Source organism: Saimiri boliviensis, chromosome 9 (genome assembly GCF_048565385.1).
Source record: "Saimiri boliviensis isolate mSaiBol1 chromosome 9, mSaiBol1.pri, whole genome shotgun sequence".
NCBI classification, from domain to species: Eukaryota; Metazoa; Chordata; class Mammalia; order Primates; family Cebidae; genus Saimiri; species Saimiri boliviensis.
In genome coordinates, this window is record NC_133457.1 from 113,332,429 (window position 1) to 113,350,625 (window position 18,197).

General features: G+C 50.1%; 1 protein-coding gene across 2 annotated transcripts in view; it reads left to right on the forward strand.

Moving 5' to 3' along the window:
* SLC9A8 (solute carrier family 9 member A8) overlaps positions 1–16,130 on the forward strand; it is an 85,298-nt gene extending 69,168 nt beyond the window's left edge. For both annotated transcript variants that reach the window (XM_003932560.4, XM_010343112.3), the window contains exons 11-16: positions 26–142; positions 2,838–2,920; positions 7,625–7,736; positions 10,512–10,732; positions 13,311–13,457; positions 14,373–16,130. In XM_003932560.4, the coding sequence (XP_003932609.1) occupies positions 26–142; positions 2,838–2,920; positions 7,625–7,736; positions 10,512–10,732; positions 13,311–13,457; positions 14,373–14,480 (788 nt within the window). In that variant the 3' untranslated portion in view covers positions 14,481–16,130. The remainder of the gene's footprint in view (positions 1–25; positions 143–2,837; positions 2,921–7,624; positions 7,737–10,511; positions 10,733–13,310; positions 13,458–14,372) is intronic.
* The last annotated feature ends 2,067 nt before the right edge of the window (positions 16,131–18,197 follow it).

The following is an 18,197-nucleotide window of genomic DNA, read 5'->3' on the forward strand; positions in this document are numbered from 1 at the left end:
TTCTGTTCTGCTCTCTCCCTCTTAGGCATCATGGCCATCCTGTTCTCGGGCATCGTGATGTCGCACTACACGCACCATAACCTCTCCCCAGTCACCCAGATCCTCATGCAGCAGACCCTCCGCACTGTGGCCTTCTTGTGTGGTGAGTTCTGCCTCTGTGTGGCCGTGCACAGGCCTACCCGGAGCTGATGTTTCTTCCTTATCCTGTTTTAGAAGTCAGCTGAGACTTTCCCTGGCAGTAGGCCATCAGTTCCTCAGGGCCAGGTCCCATACTCCCTTATCTTTTGTTTGTTCCTCTGGCTCTGAAATTTCATAAACCAAACACCTAATACATGGACATCTGGTGCCTATAATTTAAAGATCAAAAGTAGAACTAATTATGAACATTTGAGACATGCATTTTTAATGTATTAATGTGACATTTCCAAAAATGTATTCTTTAGAAATAATATTAATGATGGTTAGATGAAAATGGCTCCATAGTCAAGCAAGGCATGGGGCTCATACCTGTAATCCCAGCTGCTTAGGAGGCTGAGGTGAGAGGATCACTTGAGCCCAGGAAATTCAAGGCTGCACTGGACTATGATCTTTAAAAAAAAAAAAAAGAAGAAGAAAGAGAAAAAACGATAAAGCTTTTGTAGTCAGACAAGAGTTTCGGCAGTTCTGGGTTAAATAAAATTTAACATTTATGAATTGCCAGGCTTTTCAGCAAATGGGCATTGTAAAATTCTTAACGGGGGATATAGTTACAGCATTTGCCAAACTTGTCCACAGAATCCTTTGTTCACAAGAGCAGCATGAGGTACATCACTCAGGGACAGTCTGCAGTAGAGGTGTCATTTGTTGGGCTGGGATAAGCCACGATGGCTTTTTCTTGATCTTAGCCAACAGGTGAGAAGCTCACTATGGCTTTTTCTTTAAGCAGTTTGAGCTCTTGTTCCCCCGACGCTCAGACATACCCATGTATCTCCCCCACAACTTTACACTTGGAAGTGGTTGGAGTCGGGGAACAACCCTCACCATATCCCTTTAAGCTGGCCCCAAGTAGCTGTGCCCTAGCCGTCATCATCAAAATCACCCCTGACATTTTTTTTGGCAGCGGGGGGGCGGGGGGATTGTCTGATTTTTAATTGCCACTTCCACACTGTTAGCATGCTAGCAGCAGATAAGGAGGCTTAGGTGAGAAGTGGTCAGATGATCTGCCCATGGTCTCAAGGCCAAGAAGTGGGTATGCAAGCCAGATCTCTTTATTCCTGGCCAGTGGGTATTATTTGTACAGCACCTCTCAGAAGGCCAGGGCTATAGATTCTGACCCTGATCCTCGCAATTAAAGAAACATAAAGCAAAACATCCATCCAAAAAGATTCTGTTTTGTACCATCAGATGGGCAAATGTTAAGTCTGATAATACCCACTTCTGGCCTTGGTGTGTGGGACACAGGCCTAGTGTATGGGACACTGATGCCATCTTTTCCGGAGAGTCATTTGCCACGTTTGTCTGAATTTGAAAGGCACGTGCTCTTTGGCCCAGCAGTTCAACCATGTGGTATTGAGCCTGTGTACTGGGGTGTTTGTTGACCCTCTCAGAAATAGAAACAGTCTAAATATCCATTCATAGAGGACTGGTCATTAGAAAAATTGTCAAATTTTGGCAGTTTGTCAAATTTGACAGAAAAACTGCCAAATACTTCTGCAAATAAACACTGTCCGTCCCACCCAGGGAAGATGAAAAACATGAGTCTGTCTGTTTGCTGAATGCTGTCATTAGCAAGGGTCCCAACTGTGGCAAAGTGGCAAAAATTCAGGGCAAACGACTGCAGATGCCACAGGACAAATGTGAAGGGTCTTTGGTTAATCATGATGTATCCAGGTCCTGGAGTTGATGCTGCCAGGGAAGAGCATTCACTAGATCTGAATGTCTTCTAAATGTGCTCGTTTGGAAGGATCACATAAATATGAGATAAGAAAAAAGTTTCAAAGAGAAGGGTGATTAAACTGTCTAGCTTGTGGACTTGTTTTAAACTTGGGTACCATTCAAAGGAAAAACATTGCTGGAATGTAAAACAGTCTTGCTGTTTATGATCAACTATTTTAAAATACGGTTTTAATCTCTCTAGTCATTATGCTATTCTGAGGAACATCACAGTTTAAGGAGAGAGCCTAGTGGTTGAAATTTATAAGGTACTTTTTCTTAAAATATACAAGTTTGTGTGACAGAGAGTAAATATTGGACTCTCTTTGGCTTGCAGAATGGAGCCAAGAGTTAGCATTGCGTCTCACTCTGCAAATCCTGCTGGGTGTGAGCTGTGTACTAATCCTTGTGACAGCATTAAATATATTAAGCTAATCATGTGGAAGTTAACCAAAGTCCCCTTCACATTTGTCCTGTGGCGCCTGAATTTTTGCCACTTTGTCACAGTAGGGATCCTGGCTAATGACAGTGTTCAGCAGATCGACAGATTCATGTGTTTATCATCTTCCCTGGGTGGGATCGTGTTTATTTGCAGAAGTATTTGACAGTTGACCGGATTATATTAGGAGATTTCTGAATACCAGGGACGTGTTGCTTGTGTAATAGAAAAGAATGAGAGAACTAAAGGAATAAATATCATAACACACACACACACACACACACACACACACACACACACACACACACAGAGGGAAAAGAATGAGAGACTTTAAGCACAAGTTTGACCAAGTTATTGGCTCAGGATTTGCAAGAAAATATGGAAAGTGTTGTATTGGATTCTGACTGTTAATGCTTGCTTAACAATTTAGTACCATACTGGAATGAAATCATGGGGGTTGAGTAATCCATTCTTTGGTTTGTTTCAGAAACATGTGTGTTTGCATTTCTTGGCCTGTCCATTTTTAGTTTTCCTCACAAGTTTGAAATTTCCTTTGTCATCTGGTGCATAGTAAGTATTTTCCTTGTTTTTGTTTTTTTTTTTAATTTATTTAGTAGCTTATTTGTAGATCAGTAGCCACATGTTCTGGATTCATTTATGTAACTGTTAACTGTTCAAAGTCAACAGCTACATTGACACTCTTTTGTTTAAAGTTTCTTTTGTTAAAAGAAAATCATAAACATACGGTAAAGGGACAGGGGTAGAATTAAGTGAATAAATATCCCCATAAAGGACTTTCGCTTGTTTTTTAAGATTATTAGTGGCTTTGAATATTATGGTCTGGTTTATATCTTTTTGTGTGAGGAGGTAAAAGCAGATTTCGAAATTGAATATGTAATTGATCATAACCATATAAACATAATTATTATGAAGAGAAAAAAGAAAATATGTAAAGAAAATATAGCCACATGTTCACAGTGGTTATAGAGCTGGGGGTTTCTCTCTCTTTTCTACTTTTTCTTGGTAATTTATTATGTACTTGTTAATGCAGTTTTCTTCCAATTTTTCTATGTATAAGTGTGCCCTTGGACATTTGTTTAAAGATTACCAATCCCTTACCTCACCTGGAGAGTCATCCAGAGTAGTTATCCTAGATGATGCTAACAACCAAGAGGATTTGGGGGCTGGGCGTGTTGGCTCATGCCTGTAATGCCAACACTTTGGAAGGCTGAGACAGGAGGATCGTGGAGCCCAGGAGTTTGAGACCAGCTTGGGCAACTTGGCAAGAGCCCATTTTTAAAAAATTAAAAACAATTTTTAAAAAAGAAGATTTGGGAAACAAGCCAGGCACAGTGGTACATCTATAGTCCCAGCTGCGTGGGAGGCTGAGGCAGGAGGATCGCTTGAGCCCAGAAGTTCGAGGCTGTAGTAAGGGCTGATTGTGCCACCGCACTCTAGCCTTGGTGACAGAGTGGGACCCCATCTCTAAAAAATAAAAATTTAACAACTTAAAAAAAAAAGGTTTGGGAAACAGTGTTATAATTGGACTGGGTGTGGCAGTAGGCAACAAATATACCTTTAAAAAAGGAAAAGATAAGCTTCATCATTTTCAGCAGAACCAAATTACTTTTGGGAATGGAGTGAGGAAAAATAAGTGGTGTTTTAAAGAAAGGTCTAGGTCCCTCAGTCGTGATCAAAGTGACATTAATGACTTCTAACGCTTGGACATTTAGCAGTCTGTTCTTTCTTATGTCTCTGTTCCTTCAGCAGGAATTCATCTTCCATAAGTACTACTGCGGATTCATCCTGTAATTCCTGATTTGATTTTGTTGACTACTTTTTAGATCCTCTGATAATTTAAGGCACTTAAGAAGCACAGCTTACAGCCTGGCCAACATGGCGAAACCCTGTCTCTACTAAAAATACAAAAATTAGCCGGGCGCAGTGGCACGTGCCTGTAATCCCAGCTACTTGGAAGGCTGGGGCAGGAGAATTGCTTGAACCCGGGAGGCAGAGGTTGCAGTGAGCTGAGATCGCGCCACTGCAATCCAGCCTGGGTGACAGAGTGAGACTCTTGTCTCAAAAAAAAAAAAAGAAGCCAGGCATGGTGGTTCATGCCTGTAATCCCAGAATTTTGGGAGGCTGAGGCAGGCAGATCACGAAGTCAGGAGATCAAGACCATCCTGGCCAACATGATAAAACCCCATCTCTACTGAAAATACAAAAATTACCCCAGCGCAGTGGCACACACCTGTAGTCCCAGCTACTTGGGAGGCTGAGGCAAGAGAATCGCTTGAACCTAGGAGGCAGAGGTTGCAGTGAGCTGAGATCTCGCCACTGCACTCCAGCCTGGTGACAGAGCGAGACTCCATCTCAAAAAAAAAAAAAAAAAAAAAAAAAAAAGCACACCTTATTGTTGTTGAATTATCATAATTTATCTTCAGATAACTTTTATTGTCAACTCCACTTAATAAAACATAGCTATTAGGAAACTTTTTTTTTTTTAGTATTGTCATCTTCAGTATACAAACTTATACTCGAGCATATAGAGAAACTGAGACTGAGAAAAGATGAGGAAGCCTAAGAAAAAAAGATATTCTCTTGCAACCTGGGTACTTCTACTTTTCAGTCAGCAAGGGCTGATTGCTCTTGGTCACTGTTATTCGTCCTCCCAGCTCATCAGGTTTCAGGCCAAGAGAAAAGCAGCAAAAGTCCTTTACAGAAAGTATAACAGCCTATGGCCGGGCGCGGTGGCTCAAGCCTGTAATCCCAGCACTTTGGGAGGCCGAGGCGGGTGGATCACAAGGTCAAGAGATCGAGACTATCCTGGTCAACATGGTGAAACCCTGTCTCTACTAAAAATACAAAAAATTAGCTGGGCATGGTGGCACGTGCCTGTAATCCCAGCTACTCAGGAATTGCCTAAACCCAGGAGGCGGAGGTTGCGGTGAGCCGAGATCGCGCCATTGCACTCCAGCCTGGGTAACAAGAGCGAAACTCTGTCTCAAAAAAAAAAAAAAAAAAAAAACCAGAAAGTATAACAGCCTAGGCCAGGCACAGCGGCTCATGCCTGTAATACCATCACTTTGGGAGGCTGAGGTGAGCAGATCACCTGAGGTCAGGAGTTCATGGTGAAACCCCATCTCTACTAAAAATACAAAACTAGCTGGGTGTGGTGGTGGGTGCCTGTAATTCCAGCTACTCAGGAGGCTGAGGCAGGAAAATCGCTTGAACCCAGGAGGTGGAGATTGCAGTGAGCTGAGATCGCGCCATTACACTCCAGCCTGGGCAAAAAGCAAAACTCTGTCTTTATGTCTCTCTCTCTCTCTCTCTCTCTCTCTCTCTCTCTAACCTTTAATGTAGCCGCTGGGTGAAAGGGGACACATTTGATCAAACCTGAAACATAAGTATAGGCATGGAAGATTAGATTTCAGTGGGTGAAACAGGGAGGTGACTGTGTCAGCTACAGGTTGGGAAGAAAATGAGAGGATGCCCTGGATGATAACTCAGTTTACTCTAGGCCCAGCCTGGCCCTGCGGCTAGTGGAGACGGCCTGTGATATTCAGATGGGTTACAGTTCCTGCCCTTTAAACTCGGCTTAGTGGTCAAGAGCATGGGCTTTGGGGTCTGATCCAGATTTGAGGCTTAGATCCATTACTTCACTTCCTCCCTTATCAACTTGGACCAGTTACGTCATCTCTCTATACCTCAGTTTCCTTGTCTATAAACTGGAGACAATAATACCTACTTTATAAGACCTTTGCAAGGATTGACATTTAGCAGGATAATGCATGTAAAATGATTAGCATATTGTCTGGCATAGAAATGCTTGATGATTGGAAACAGTTATTCTTGGCCAGGCACGGTGGCTCATGCCTATAATCCCAGCACTTGGGGAGGCTGAGGTGGGAGGTCAAAATCACTTGAGGTCAAAAGTTTGAGACCAGCCTGGCCAACATGGCGAAACCCATCTCTACCAAAACCACAAAAATTAGCTGGGTGTCATAGCACACTGCTGTAATCCCAACTACTAGGGAGGCTAAGGCAGGAGAATTGCTTGAACCCAGGGGTGGTGGCGTGGAGGTTGCAGTGAGCCAAGGTCACACCACTGCATTCCATCTCAAAAAAAAATTACTCTCAAATTCATGCTTGTTAAAGGAACAAACTTAAAGCCTAAAGAATGTATTATATATGTCTGTATCATCATTTTCAAGTAGTTATGGTGAGAACCAAGATGAATAAAATGAAAGTAAAGTAATAGTCCTAAGAATCCACTTAGATTACATTTAAACTTTAGGCTGGGTGCAATGGCTCACACCTGTAATCCTAGCACTTTGGGGAGGCCAAGGCAGGAGGATTGCTTGAGACCAGGAGTTTGAGAGTAGCCTGGGCAACATAGCAAGACCTCATCTTTAATTAAAAATTTTTAAAAATTAGGCATCGGGGAGAGAGGGCAGGATCCAGGAAAAAAAAAAATTAGGCATGGTGGGGTATGTCTGTAGTTCTAGCTACTTAGGAGGTTAAGGTGGGAGGATTATTTGAGCCCAGGCGGCTGAAGCTGCAGTGAGCTGCAGTCTCACCACTGCACTCTAGCCTGGGAGATAGAGCGAGACCATGTTTAAAAAAAAAAGAAAGAGATGTAAACTTTACATAAAGCTGTACTTTGCCAAGACTAACATGCCTTTGGGGATGGAAAGGAACCAAAAGCCACAGCAAGTCGCTGTCTGGCTAAGCCAGGGCATGTGGCCTCCTTGTAGACCCTACCTCTGCGTTCCTCTTGCTCAGAGAGCAGCATTTCCATGCATGGGTAGGTCCTTCATTGCTCCCCTCCTTTCCCTGAGGAAGAGGCAGAAACACCCTGTCTGTCCCCTTAGGGCTGGAATGATCAATGCAGGCCTGTCCCAAGGGGGCGCCTTTGGAGTCAGGTTGCCCTTAAATTAATCCGTGAATACGGCTGTACAGCCTCTTGGCATTCAGTTTTGTTCTGCTGTCATTACTGAAGCCCTTCCCGATACCTTGTCAGTCCTCTCTTTTCTGACTGCTGAGAAAGGTAATGTACAAAGCTTTATCCTTTCCTAGATGCATAGAACCCGAAGCTCCAGCAGCACGCCCATGCTGGGTCTCTGACAAGCATGGTGTCGCTCGTGTCTTTTATGGTTGAGGAGAATGCTGCATTTGTACTTGATGTGTTACACAGTCTGCATTAGCTTCGGGAAGCTTCTGCTTCAAGAACCAGACGTTTTCACCTAAGACTTAATTTGTTGCTGTCGACAGGTTCTTGTACTATTTGGCAGAGCGGTAAACATTTTCCCTCTTTCCTACCTCCTGAATTTCTTCCGGGATCATAAAATCACACCGAAGATGATGTTCATCATGTGGTTTAGTGGTAAGTCAAATCTTGAATAAACAGGGTGGGAAATACCTGTTAAAACCACGCCCCATGTGGGGAGAGCCATAGTTCTCTGCTAGCACCCTTGGCAAAGGCATTTGCTCAAAGCCACAAGTAATCAACACCCCTGTTTAATGGCACCCACTGCAGCCCAGATGGTGCCCTCACCATGGTGCTGTGAAGTAGGTGAGGCTTAGTTGGAAGAGGGCAAAGGACATGCCCAGGGTCATGTGACCACTGGAGGCAGAGCCGGGATTTCTGCCGCTCTCTTCTGGACAGGACAGTGCAGTCCAGGGCACAGCTGGGCATGGCTCAATGCCTCCCTGTGGGTTTTCTAGGCTGTGTCCTAGGCTGAAGTAATGATGGACTCAAGGTAGAAAAGGTGAAAGTAGAAAATGTTTTATACCTTATGTTAGTTTTAGATATTTTTCCTTTTAGTTACAAAGTTCTGGTAGTTTAATTTGAATGTTTCAGTTGCTAATCACTTTTTAAAGGATGGAAATGATTTCATAAAACTTTGCTTCTAAAGAACTGGATCCATAGTCATCTTTAAATTTATTTTTGAGCAATACATACTGTTCTTTATGCTTTCTTGCTTAAATATTATAATTAAAGTGTCTTCCGTGTGGGTTGGGTTATAGCTACACATTTTATGATGTTCTCTATCCAAAGGCATATCTGTAAGTTTGTCTCAGATTTCTCTTCTTTCAAAAGGCCATGTTTAAAAATGTATGTGTTTCATATATATGTACATATGTGAATATATATGTATGCATTTATATATGGTGAGAAAAACTAATTTTTTTCCTAATCTCTTTTTGCCAGTGAGGCAAGCTACTTTGTAAAGTGGTTGCAGAAGTGTGTCAGAGGTTTTTCGAAGTGATGTGAGCTATTTGGGAGGGGGCATGACTAGGATAAGAGACCTTTGCGGGGAAGGCTGGAGTGTGTTTGAAATGGCGAGGGCTGTAGGCTCCTGTTCTCTCCCAGGCTCGCTCTCCTCGGCTTTCCATCCGGGCTTTCCTGGATTCTCAGCAAGGAGCACTGAACAAGCCTCTGCTACCGGCCCTTCCCATCATCGTTTAAGCAATCAGGGTTTCTCCTCCTTCCCACAAAACACCAGCACCTTTAACCAGAGTGCCTCCTCACGTGCCCTGCAGCTGCGTTCCAGCCTCTTTCACCATGGCCAGACTCCTGTGAATGAGCTGTTCTCGCTCATTTTCTCCACTTCTTCACCGCCTGTCCACAGGGCTGGAATTGGCCTTGGCAGGTCACCAGCGACCTCCCGCAGCCAGACCTGGAGGGGAGGGAGATGGGTCCGCCCCCGTCCTAGCCCACCTCCTTCCCACCGCCCCTGCCTTCTGACGAGGACCGCTTCACCCTCTTCTGTGGCCTCTGGGCCTTGCTCCTGGTTTCTCTTCTTTGGCGTCTCCTCGGGCTCAACCCCCTTCACCGACCCCTCACATAGCAGCTTCCTCGGGACTCTGCCGAGCCCTGATTCTGTTTGTGTGTTCTGCGCTTCACTGAGTGTGCTCACCTATCCACTGGCCTTCACTTCCATCTAGTCCCAAAGCTGTTCCCGAGAACCCAGACCTCCCTCTGGGATCCGCACTCCTGTTTTCAGCTGCCTGCTTGGATGCCATGGAGATGCCGCCATCTCTATGCCCTTGCCCAAGAAATCCTACTTTGAATTGCCTCGTGGCCTGGTTAGCTCGTACTAAGCACTTGCTGGGTACACACCCTGTTAAAGCACGTTACGTGTGCTGTGTCGCTGAATCCTCTGGCCCCCGTGACAGGTTTAGAGAGGCAGAGAGTCCCTCATCCTCACCATGTCTCTGCATTCTGTGCTCTGTGCTCCTGTTCCGCCTTTCCCCATCTGGGTCTTACCTGCAGCAGTCTGGCTGTCCTGCCCCATCGTGATGCAAGCTTCCTGCCTTCCTGTCTGCTCCCCCACCCTGCCCATCTCTTCCGGGTACCATTTCACAGCCTTCATTTGCTGTGTCTCCTCCCAGCTGCTCTGGGAGCTCCCCAAGGGCAGGGCTAGGACTGCCTGTCTCCTCCATACGGTGCCAAGGAAGCCAGGAAGCTTCTTACAGAGGAAAGTCCGGTTCCCAACTCAGTCCATGCTCCTCCGTCATGCCCTAGTAGCCTCACAGAGGACCAGCCAGCCTCTCATTATCACCTAAGCAGCCCAGAGCCCTGTCAGTGCCACCAGGGGCCTCCGCAGGGGTAGCATCTTGAGATACGAGGGGTGCTGGACACATGGCATCCTGTGCTGTTGTGGGGATTAGCTGAGTGGCCCCAGGCGGGACATGCTGCTCTTGGCCTCGGTCCCTCATCTGTGTGTTATGGACGAGAGTATCGCTGCTTGGTGAGGATTCCTGTAAAGATCCAGCGAGGCTCTGCCCGCCCTAGCACCTGCCTGGGCCTGGCGCACACACCTGAGGGCTTGGCCCACAGCAGCTGTCCTACAGTTTCTACGACACGGGCGTCAGCCTTGATAAGTCCTCCTGCACCTGCACGTGGTGCTCTGTAGCTGGGGTAGGGCACCTCGTTGATCTACCCAAGGGGGCATAAGGGTGAGTCTGTGGTCCCCAAATGTCTGTGGCCTGCGCTTCTCACCTCAAAGCCTCGCAGGGCGAGCACACGCTCTTCAGTGGGGCCATTAGAATAGTTGCTGGTCACAGTGCTGGGCCAGTCGGATTTCCAGGGAAGCCAGCCCATGAAGCTGCTGCCTCCTCTCCGTGTCTTCTCACTCTGTTCGCCGTCCCCCAGGCCTGCGGGGGGCCATCCCCTATGCCCTGAGCCTGCACCTGGATCTGGAGCCCATGGAGAAGCGGCAGCTCATCGGCACCACCACCATCGTCATCGTGCTCTTCACCATCCTGCTGCTGGGCGGCAGCACCATGCCCCTCATCCGCCTCATGGACATTGAGGACGCCAAAGCTCGCCGCAGGAACAAGAAGGATGTCAACCTCAGCAAGACGGAGAAGATGGTCTGTACCATGCGCCTCCAGGGTGGGGCGGGGGGCTGGCCTGCTGCACAGCTGGTGGCCCCAACTGTCAGGAAGTGGGGAGATGAGCCTTGCTTTGAGGACACCCAGCACCTCCACATACACACTTTACCCACATCCTGCACACGCACACACACCAGTTGTTCCCCCTGAGAAGGATGTGACGGAACTTGAGTTGTAAAGCATGGCTCTTGGGATGGGGGTGTCTGGTGGCCATGATCTGCTGCAGCTGGGGAGGCTGTGGGAGAACCCATCTGCTCCCTGTCTGAAGCTCCGTGGGGCACTGCAGGAGTCTGGGCCTGTGCCATACTCTCCCAGCAGTGCCTCTGTACTGCCAGCAGCTGAAACACCTGTCAGGACCCAGGTTTGAAGGTTTCAAAATCCCATCATTTTCCAGCATTTAGTAAAAACCACCTGTTGGGGGCCTGAGGTGGGGAGGATGGCTTGCAGTGCTTGTGAGGGCCCTGTGAGGGGTCCCCTCCCTCAGGGACAGACACGGTATGGGGTTGGAGGTCCCCAGGCCCCAGCAGTAGGGAGAAGTGAAGCTCTGCGGCCTGCCCACCTCTTCTACCTGCAAGTGACCGCCCCTGCCACCAGGCTGCTTCCGCCCTGTCTTCATCCTCAGGACCCCTGCACGAAGCCAGGCCCTCTGACCTAAGCAGAGGCTGCTCTGGGCTCCAGCCCACCCTCCTGCTACCTCTACCAACCACCGTGCCTCTCTTTCTAGTTCCCATATTCTAGGCCTCAGTCACTTTAATCAGTCATCAGAGGCCCAGGAGTCCTCAAGTGGCCTTCCACTGCCAGCACTGGAGTTGGGGCTGGCAAAACCATGGCCTCCCGTTTCCATGCTGGGCCCCTCAGCCTCTGCAGTGTGGCTGGAAACTTTCCAGATGGCCATCAGACCTGGCTCTTCTGAACTTCCGTCACACTAAGAGGCCCTTTGCCCCCATCTCGTATCTACCAACTTTCTTGTTTTTCACAAAAGCTCTAGCTCAGGCCTTTCTGGGTATCAGAATTAGCGGGGGACTTGGTACGCACAGGCTGCTAGGTCCCACACCAGCATCTCATAGGTCTGGCGTGGGGTCCGAAAGAATTTGTGTTTCTTCTTACTTATTCTTATTTATTTTTGAGACAGGGTCTCACTCTGTTGCGCGGGCTGAAGTGCCGTGATGTGATCATGGCTCACTGCAGCCCTGACCTCTTGGGCTCAAGTGATCTTCCCACTTCAGCCTCTGAAGTAGCCAGAACTCCAGGCAGGCGCAACCCCACCCAGCTAATTTTTTTTCTTATTTTTAGTAGAGACAGGGTCTCACTGTGTGGCCCAGGCTAAGAATTTGCATTTCTAAAAAGTCACCAGGTGGTGCTGCTGCATCTGATCCTGTGAATACACTTGGCGAAGCACAGTCCTAGCAGAAACAGGACAGCTCCTCTGAGGATGAACTGCTGAGTTTCTGGAATGTTTTCTGTGGCAGTCAGTGCTTGTGTTTTCCTTGGACTATCTCAGATTGTCCCAATAGCCTGCCAGAAACTGATGCTTTCATTATACCCATTTTGCAGATGAGGATGCTGAGGCATCAAGAGAATCAGATCACACAGCTGCAGGCACAGACTCTCGCGCTTGCACTCTTCACCACCACACTGATCAGCAGTCCTCAAAATGGGGTCCCCAGACCAGCAGCATCACTGGGAACTTGTTAGATATGCAGATTCCCAAGCCCGCTCAGACCTACTGACTTAGCTGCTCTGCATGTGACTCCACTGGGCCCACTATTTTGTGTTTCACAAGGCCCCCCCCCCACCCCAGGTAGATTTTGATGCAGACCAGTGTCTGACAAGCGCTGTTCACAGCATCTGAATGCCCTCCCCTCCCCTGCCGTCCTCTCCCTTCCTGCACCTGCCCCTCCCCCACCACCTGCAGTGAAGCTGTAGAGCACACGTCACTATGGCCCCACCAGGGCTCCTCCAGCAGCGCGGGCCACTGCACTCAGAGCCTGTCAGCTTCTCCTCCCTGTGGGGAGTGCCGGACATCCACAGTGACCGGAGCCCCGCCTCTTCACCTCTGGCCCTCCCCTCCACATGGGGTCCTTTTCTTCATCCCTTCCCAATTCCTACAGGACGCGTCCTTCTCCCCTCCCCTCTCCTGGCTTGATTGGCAAAAGGCTACCCATAGTGGAGTCCTAGCTGTTGGAGCCACAGGCAAAGAGGCAGAAAGAGTCTCCCTGTGCAATTTACTGGTAATGAAAAGCCCAGAACGACAGTTCCAGTCCTGGTTGCATAAGAGAGTCACGTAAAAGCTTAAAAACCAAGCCCCAGCCTGGCCTGGTCCTTCTGATTAAGTTGTCCTAGCTGGGGTCCTAGGCATCCATTGTGCCCTGATGAACCTTCCTGCCTCCCTGCAGGCTTCCAGGAGGCTGTCTGCTGCCCACCATCACCCTGCACCGATGGTCAAGTGGAGTTAGGGTTGGGGACACCGGCAGATTGGGTGGTGGTGGGGATTCCAGGAGATGTCCCCTGATGGTGTCAGCTGATGGCTATCAGACCGCCTTTCCTCCCCACTCAGGGCAACACTGTGGAGTCGGAGCACCTGTCGGAGCTCACAGAGGAGGAGTACGAGGCCCACTACATCAGGCGGCAGGACCTCAAAGGCTTCATGTGGCTGGACGCCAAGTACCTGAACCCCTTCTTCACTCGGAGGCTGACACAGGAGGTGGGACACCGGCCAGACTACATTCTCTGGGGTCCCTTGCCTGCCTCCTTCAGGACCTGCAGTTGCCCAGGGTCGGGTGGAGCAAGAGAGGGGAGGCAGGAAGGCTCACGTGGGCCTGCCAGGCCGCCGCCTCCCGGTCTGGAGGCTGGGTGTGCTTGTGGAACTTGGCATCTGCTGTTTTTCCTTCACTGCCACATTTAGTGCGAGGTTAATAATAGACGTTAACACAGTTTGGTTTTTCTGGATGATAGACTCAGGGTATCAACCAACTAGTGAATCGGAGCTGAGGAATTTCCAACATACCAGGGCCCCAGGCGGTGGCCCAGGCTCAAAGCTCTGCTTCTGTCCCTCAGAGCACTTCTGGCCTCTTGGTGGTTGGAGGCCTTGGGTCAGGGTGGGGCTCTTCCCACTGCTGCCCCCTCTGTTTCTGAGCAGGCCTGTTTTCCACTCTTGGGCAGACCTGATAGCTAGCGGCCTGTGCGCTCTTCCAGGAGCCAGGCAGCTCCGGTGACCGTGACCGCCACCGCTTCCTTCTCCAGCATCCCGTGCAGTGGCTGTGGCTGTCTCCTTGACAGCTGAGGAGATGGAGGCTTAATGGGGTGCAGTAACCCCGCAAGGTCACAGCCAATATGGGTAAAACCGGGAACAGAGCCAAGTGTGTCTGACTCCAGAGGCCACGTTTTTACACTCACGCCATGCTACCTCCTCCTTTCTGAATGAGGCCTCCTGTGATCTCCACTCCACAAAGAACAACCCCAGCTCAGTTTGTTCAGCTGAAACTGAAGTTGCTGTGGCCATCACCCTGCCCTCCCACCTCCTCCCCAGACACCCCACACAAGACACCCAGCAGCCTCCCCACCCTTCCTTGGCCCTGCCCCTGATGCATTGACAGCTTGGTTGTGTCTCTCCACCCAGGATCTGCACCACGGGCGCATCCAGATGAAAACTCTAACCAACAAGTGGTACGAGGAGGTGCGCCAGGGCCCCTCCGGCTCTGAGGACGATGAGCAGGAGCTACTTTGATGCCAGGTGCCAAGGCTTCAGGCAGGCAGGCCCAGGATGGGAGTTTGCTGCCTACAGACACTCAGCAGGGCCCTTGAAGAGGTGTGTGCATCCAGCAGCCCCTTCAGGACATAAGAGGGCGGAGTGAGGCACCGGCTGCAGAGTCACCTTAACCCGGAACTTGCCAGGCATCTGGAGCCAGGTGACTTGTTGAGAAACTGTCATCTCCCCACTCCTCCCTGAGCCAGCCTCCGCTCTCACTGTAGCTCCTCAGCCCACAGAGGGGAGGGAGCACTGGGCCAGGCCCCAGTCATCGGTGAAGCTGGGGTGCCCGCCCGCCCATGCACCCAGAGGACCCCTGTGGTCCCATGCCGGGAGGAGTACCATCTACAGTTGCACCAGTCTCCAGCCACTGCCTTCATCCCACCCCCACCAGACTGGCAGAGCCAGGGGCCAGCCGCCTGCCTTTGAGTCATCAAGATGCCTCCACAGCAGCAATTCTGACCTAAGTGGCAGGGCCCAGAAATCTTGAAGACCTCCCACTCCCCTTTGCAATACTTCCTGGGCTCCCTCAGAAATGGAGTGACCTTTTTTCCTGTACCTGATTGGCACCTCATAGCCTGTCTACCTGGGTGGCAGGCGGCTGCTGCCCTTCTCTGGGCACGTTCTGAATGTTCACACTAGTACCTTCTGGTATCTTCTTTAGAGCCCCCTGCAAGCTGCAACCCTGGGTTTTTATCTTTTGGGGTCAGAGCGCCCTCTAGAGGGAAAAGCTAGAGGCACAGGGTTTCTGCTGACCCGCAATTGCTGTCTTGATTAGGTTTAAATTCATGCGTTTTTACAGCAAAGTGCTGGGAACCTCATAGTCGCCTCCTGCCACCTGATCTCCCTCCCTGCCATTCTCGTACTCGGTTGTTCTTTTGTCTAATTGGAGACCGCTGTGCTGAGGCCCTGTGGTGTCTGCTCACTGCTGCCACTTTTGCTGCTAATCACGGTTCCATCTTCTTTCCCCTCTCCCAGTTCCCTACCACGTTGGATCCCATTTGTCACCCATGCTGGGGTCCCCAAAGCACTGGGGCAGGGGCCAGAGCAGCAGCACCCAGTGCTCCCCCCTCCCACCCTGACCTGGAGCCCCAGCAGCCTGGAGTTGGATGAGGATGCTCCATGCACACACACACACACCTCCTGCCCTGTCCCTGGGTCCTGTCCCCCTTGGCTGTCTCAGGGTAAGGAGCTGCCAGTCATGTCCAGATGGAACCGAGTCACTGACTTGCATCCTCTCCTCACCTCCACTTTGACAAGCCTCAAACTGCTCAGCTCATCGAAGGGCCGTTGCCAACTTCTGTATGTGGTTCTGGGTCATAGGGAGCCTTGGAACCTGGCACCCTGGCGTGGTTGAATTCATCATGTGCATGCCTGCTTCTTTGGGGACACAGTGGGCCCGCATAGACCCTACCTGGAGCAAGCACGTCTCCATCTCTTCGGTGTCAGGCAGCATGGCCTCTGGATGTCAGGAGGAACTGACCTCAGGACCTTCCAGGACTTGTGCCAGGAATGAGAGGCCAGGCCTGATCCTGCCACTTCGCCTCACTCCCAGAGTCAGAGCAGGCCAGCCAGGCAGGAAGCACGCTGTTTACTTTTTGCATGAAAAGTAAATTTGTACCTGATAGACCTAAAGTATGATCTTTTTTAGTCCCTCACTTTAACCCCGTAATTTGAGCCGTTGCCTTGCTTAATTTAGGTCTCCACCATTTCCTTTCAGTGGAGAAGAGAGGAGGTCAGAGGGTGGGGACCTTTGCCTGTCCCTGGGGGAGTGGGATTAGGGATCTGAGACCAGATTGTTCTCTCACCCCTGCCAGAATTCACTCTCCCCTGAAGTTCAGGGTCCGATCTCCCAGATGTAAGTTGCTTTGCAAACTCAGTTGTTTGCCAGGATTTCTTTATTTCCGAATCTAAAATTCACAGGTAAAGCAACGAAAAGGTCAGATCCCATTTCCATCTGCCCCCACATCACCAGTCCGATGCCCCAGCCATGTCACACCTGGCCTCACACTTTTAGCTGAGACCTGAAAATGATGCTGTAGAGGAAGAGCATGTGGGGGCTTGGTGGAGGGGCCCCAGGGTTTGCAGAGGGGAGAGGGGCTTATGGGACTTTTCCCAGGAGATACCAGCACAACGTCATCTCCTGTGAGCCTCCTCTGCCCCCTGCTGGCCAAGTGAGGTCAGCAGCCTGGGAGAGTGCCCTCAAGAGATCAGGGCACCCCATGTTCCTCAGCAATCTTGGCTCACCTTTGTAACAAAAGGCCATGGAAGTCTTTTTCTGGTCGATTTTTTCAAATGTCTTTGCCTGAGAATAACAAATTGCTGCTGTCTACCTTTAGCACACCCAATAATTCTATTTGGGGCAGTGAATGCGTAGAAGATACAAAAATACGCAGCTTAACTATATCTTCCTGCGTGTATATTTATTTTCTTCTGAGTCTGGGCCATGGGACAGGAGAGCTGTGGCGTGTAGGAGGAATACTTGAGGAGGAGTGAAGGCTGGAGCCAGGGAGCGCTGGGGGGAGCCAGGCCTTAGCCAGCAGCCCCTCCACCACAGGCGCCACTGTGCGCAGCTCGTTCTTGGAATAAATCCCATGCGTTCTGCAGCCTGTAGCCCCCTGTGACTTGGTGTGCGAGGTCTCATAGGGAAAGGGGCTGGCTTCTCCTAGGTCCTTGAGATCAAGTTTGTCGGGGGCTGGGCCAGGGCCAGGCTGAGGGTGGCTCCGTTCCATCATCTGGAGCTCAGACACTCCGTCCAGGGGCAGAACTGAAGCCCTCCCGGCCCCCACCCAAGCCAGCCACTCCTTTTTACAGTGGGCGGGGGGGCTGGGCTGGGCAGTCCGGGCAGGCTGGCTGGCATGACATCAAGGGGCAGCCCTGAGCGCCAGAGTCGCCCAGGTTAGCCCACAGGATTCCTTTGTGTGCCATGGAATGCTGAAAGATGGGTGACTGGGGATCCTTCTTAAAATCCTTGGCAGGCCGGGCGCAGTGGCTCAAGCCTGTAATCCCAGCACTTTGGGAGGCCGAGACGGGTGGATCACGCGGTCAAGAGATCGAGACCATCCTGGTCAACATGGTGAAACCCCGTCTCTACTAAAAATACAAAAAATTAGCCGGGCATGGTGGCGCGTGCCTGTAATCCCAGCTACTCAGGAGACTGAGGCAAGAGAACTGCCTGAACCCAGGAGGCGGAGGTTGCGGTGAGCCAAGATCGCACCATTGCACTCCAGCCTGGGTAACGAGAGCAAAACTCCGTCTCAAAAAAAAAAAAAAAAAAAAAACCTTGGCAAAGGTGCCGTCAGCAAGGCTTGACCTCATGAAGTCTTGGGATTGTGTTCCCACAAGGCCCACATACTCAGAGAGTCCTCAGCAGGGTGGCCGAGACTAGGGTGCTTCTGCTGAGGAGCAGGTAGGCTTGGGTACGGGTGTGGCCTGGGGTGGCTCAGGGCTGGAACTGCTGCCTGATTCCTGTGTGGGGTAGAAGCTCAGTGGCCATTCTCTGCCACTGACAAGGTTTTCACATGCAGAAGAGAAAAGGTGCCCCTCCTGCCAAATGTGTGCCAGTGTATGCTGCCCTTGCTGGGGGCGGGTAGGAAACCGCACCTGAGTGTCCTGATGAGGAGTCATGAAGCAGTGTCCTCGGGAAGGCGTCTCTAGAGCCCCGGGTCTTCCATCTAACAGGTAAAGCCCTCAAGA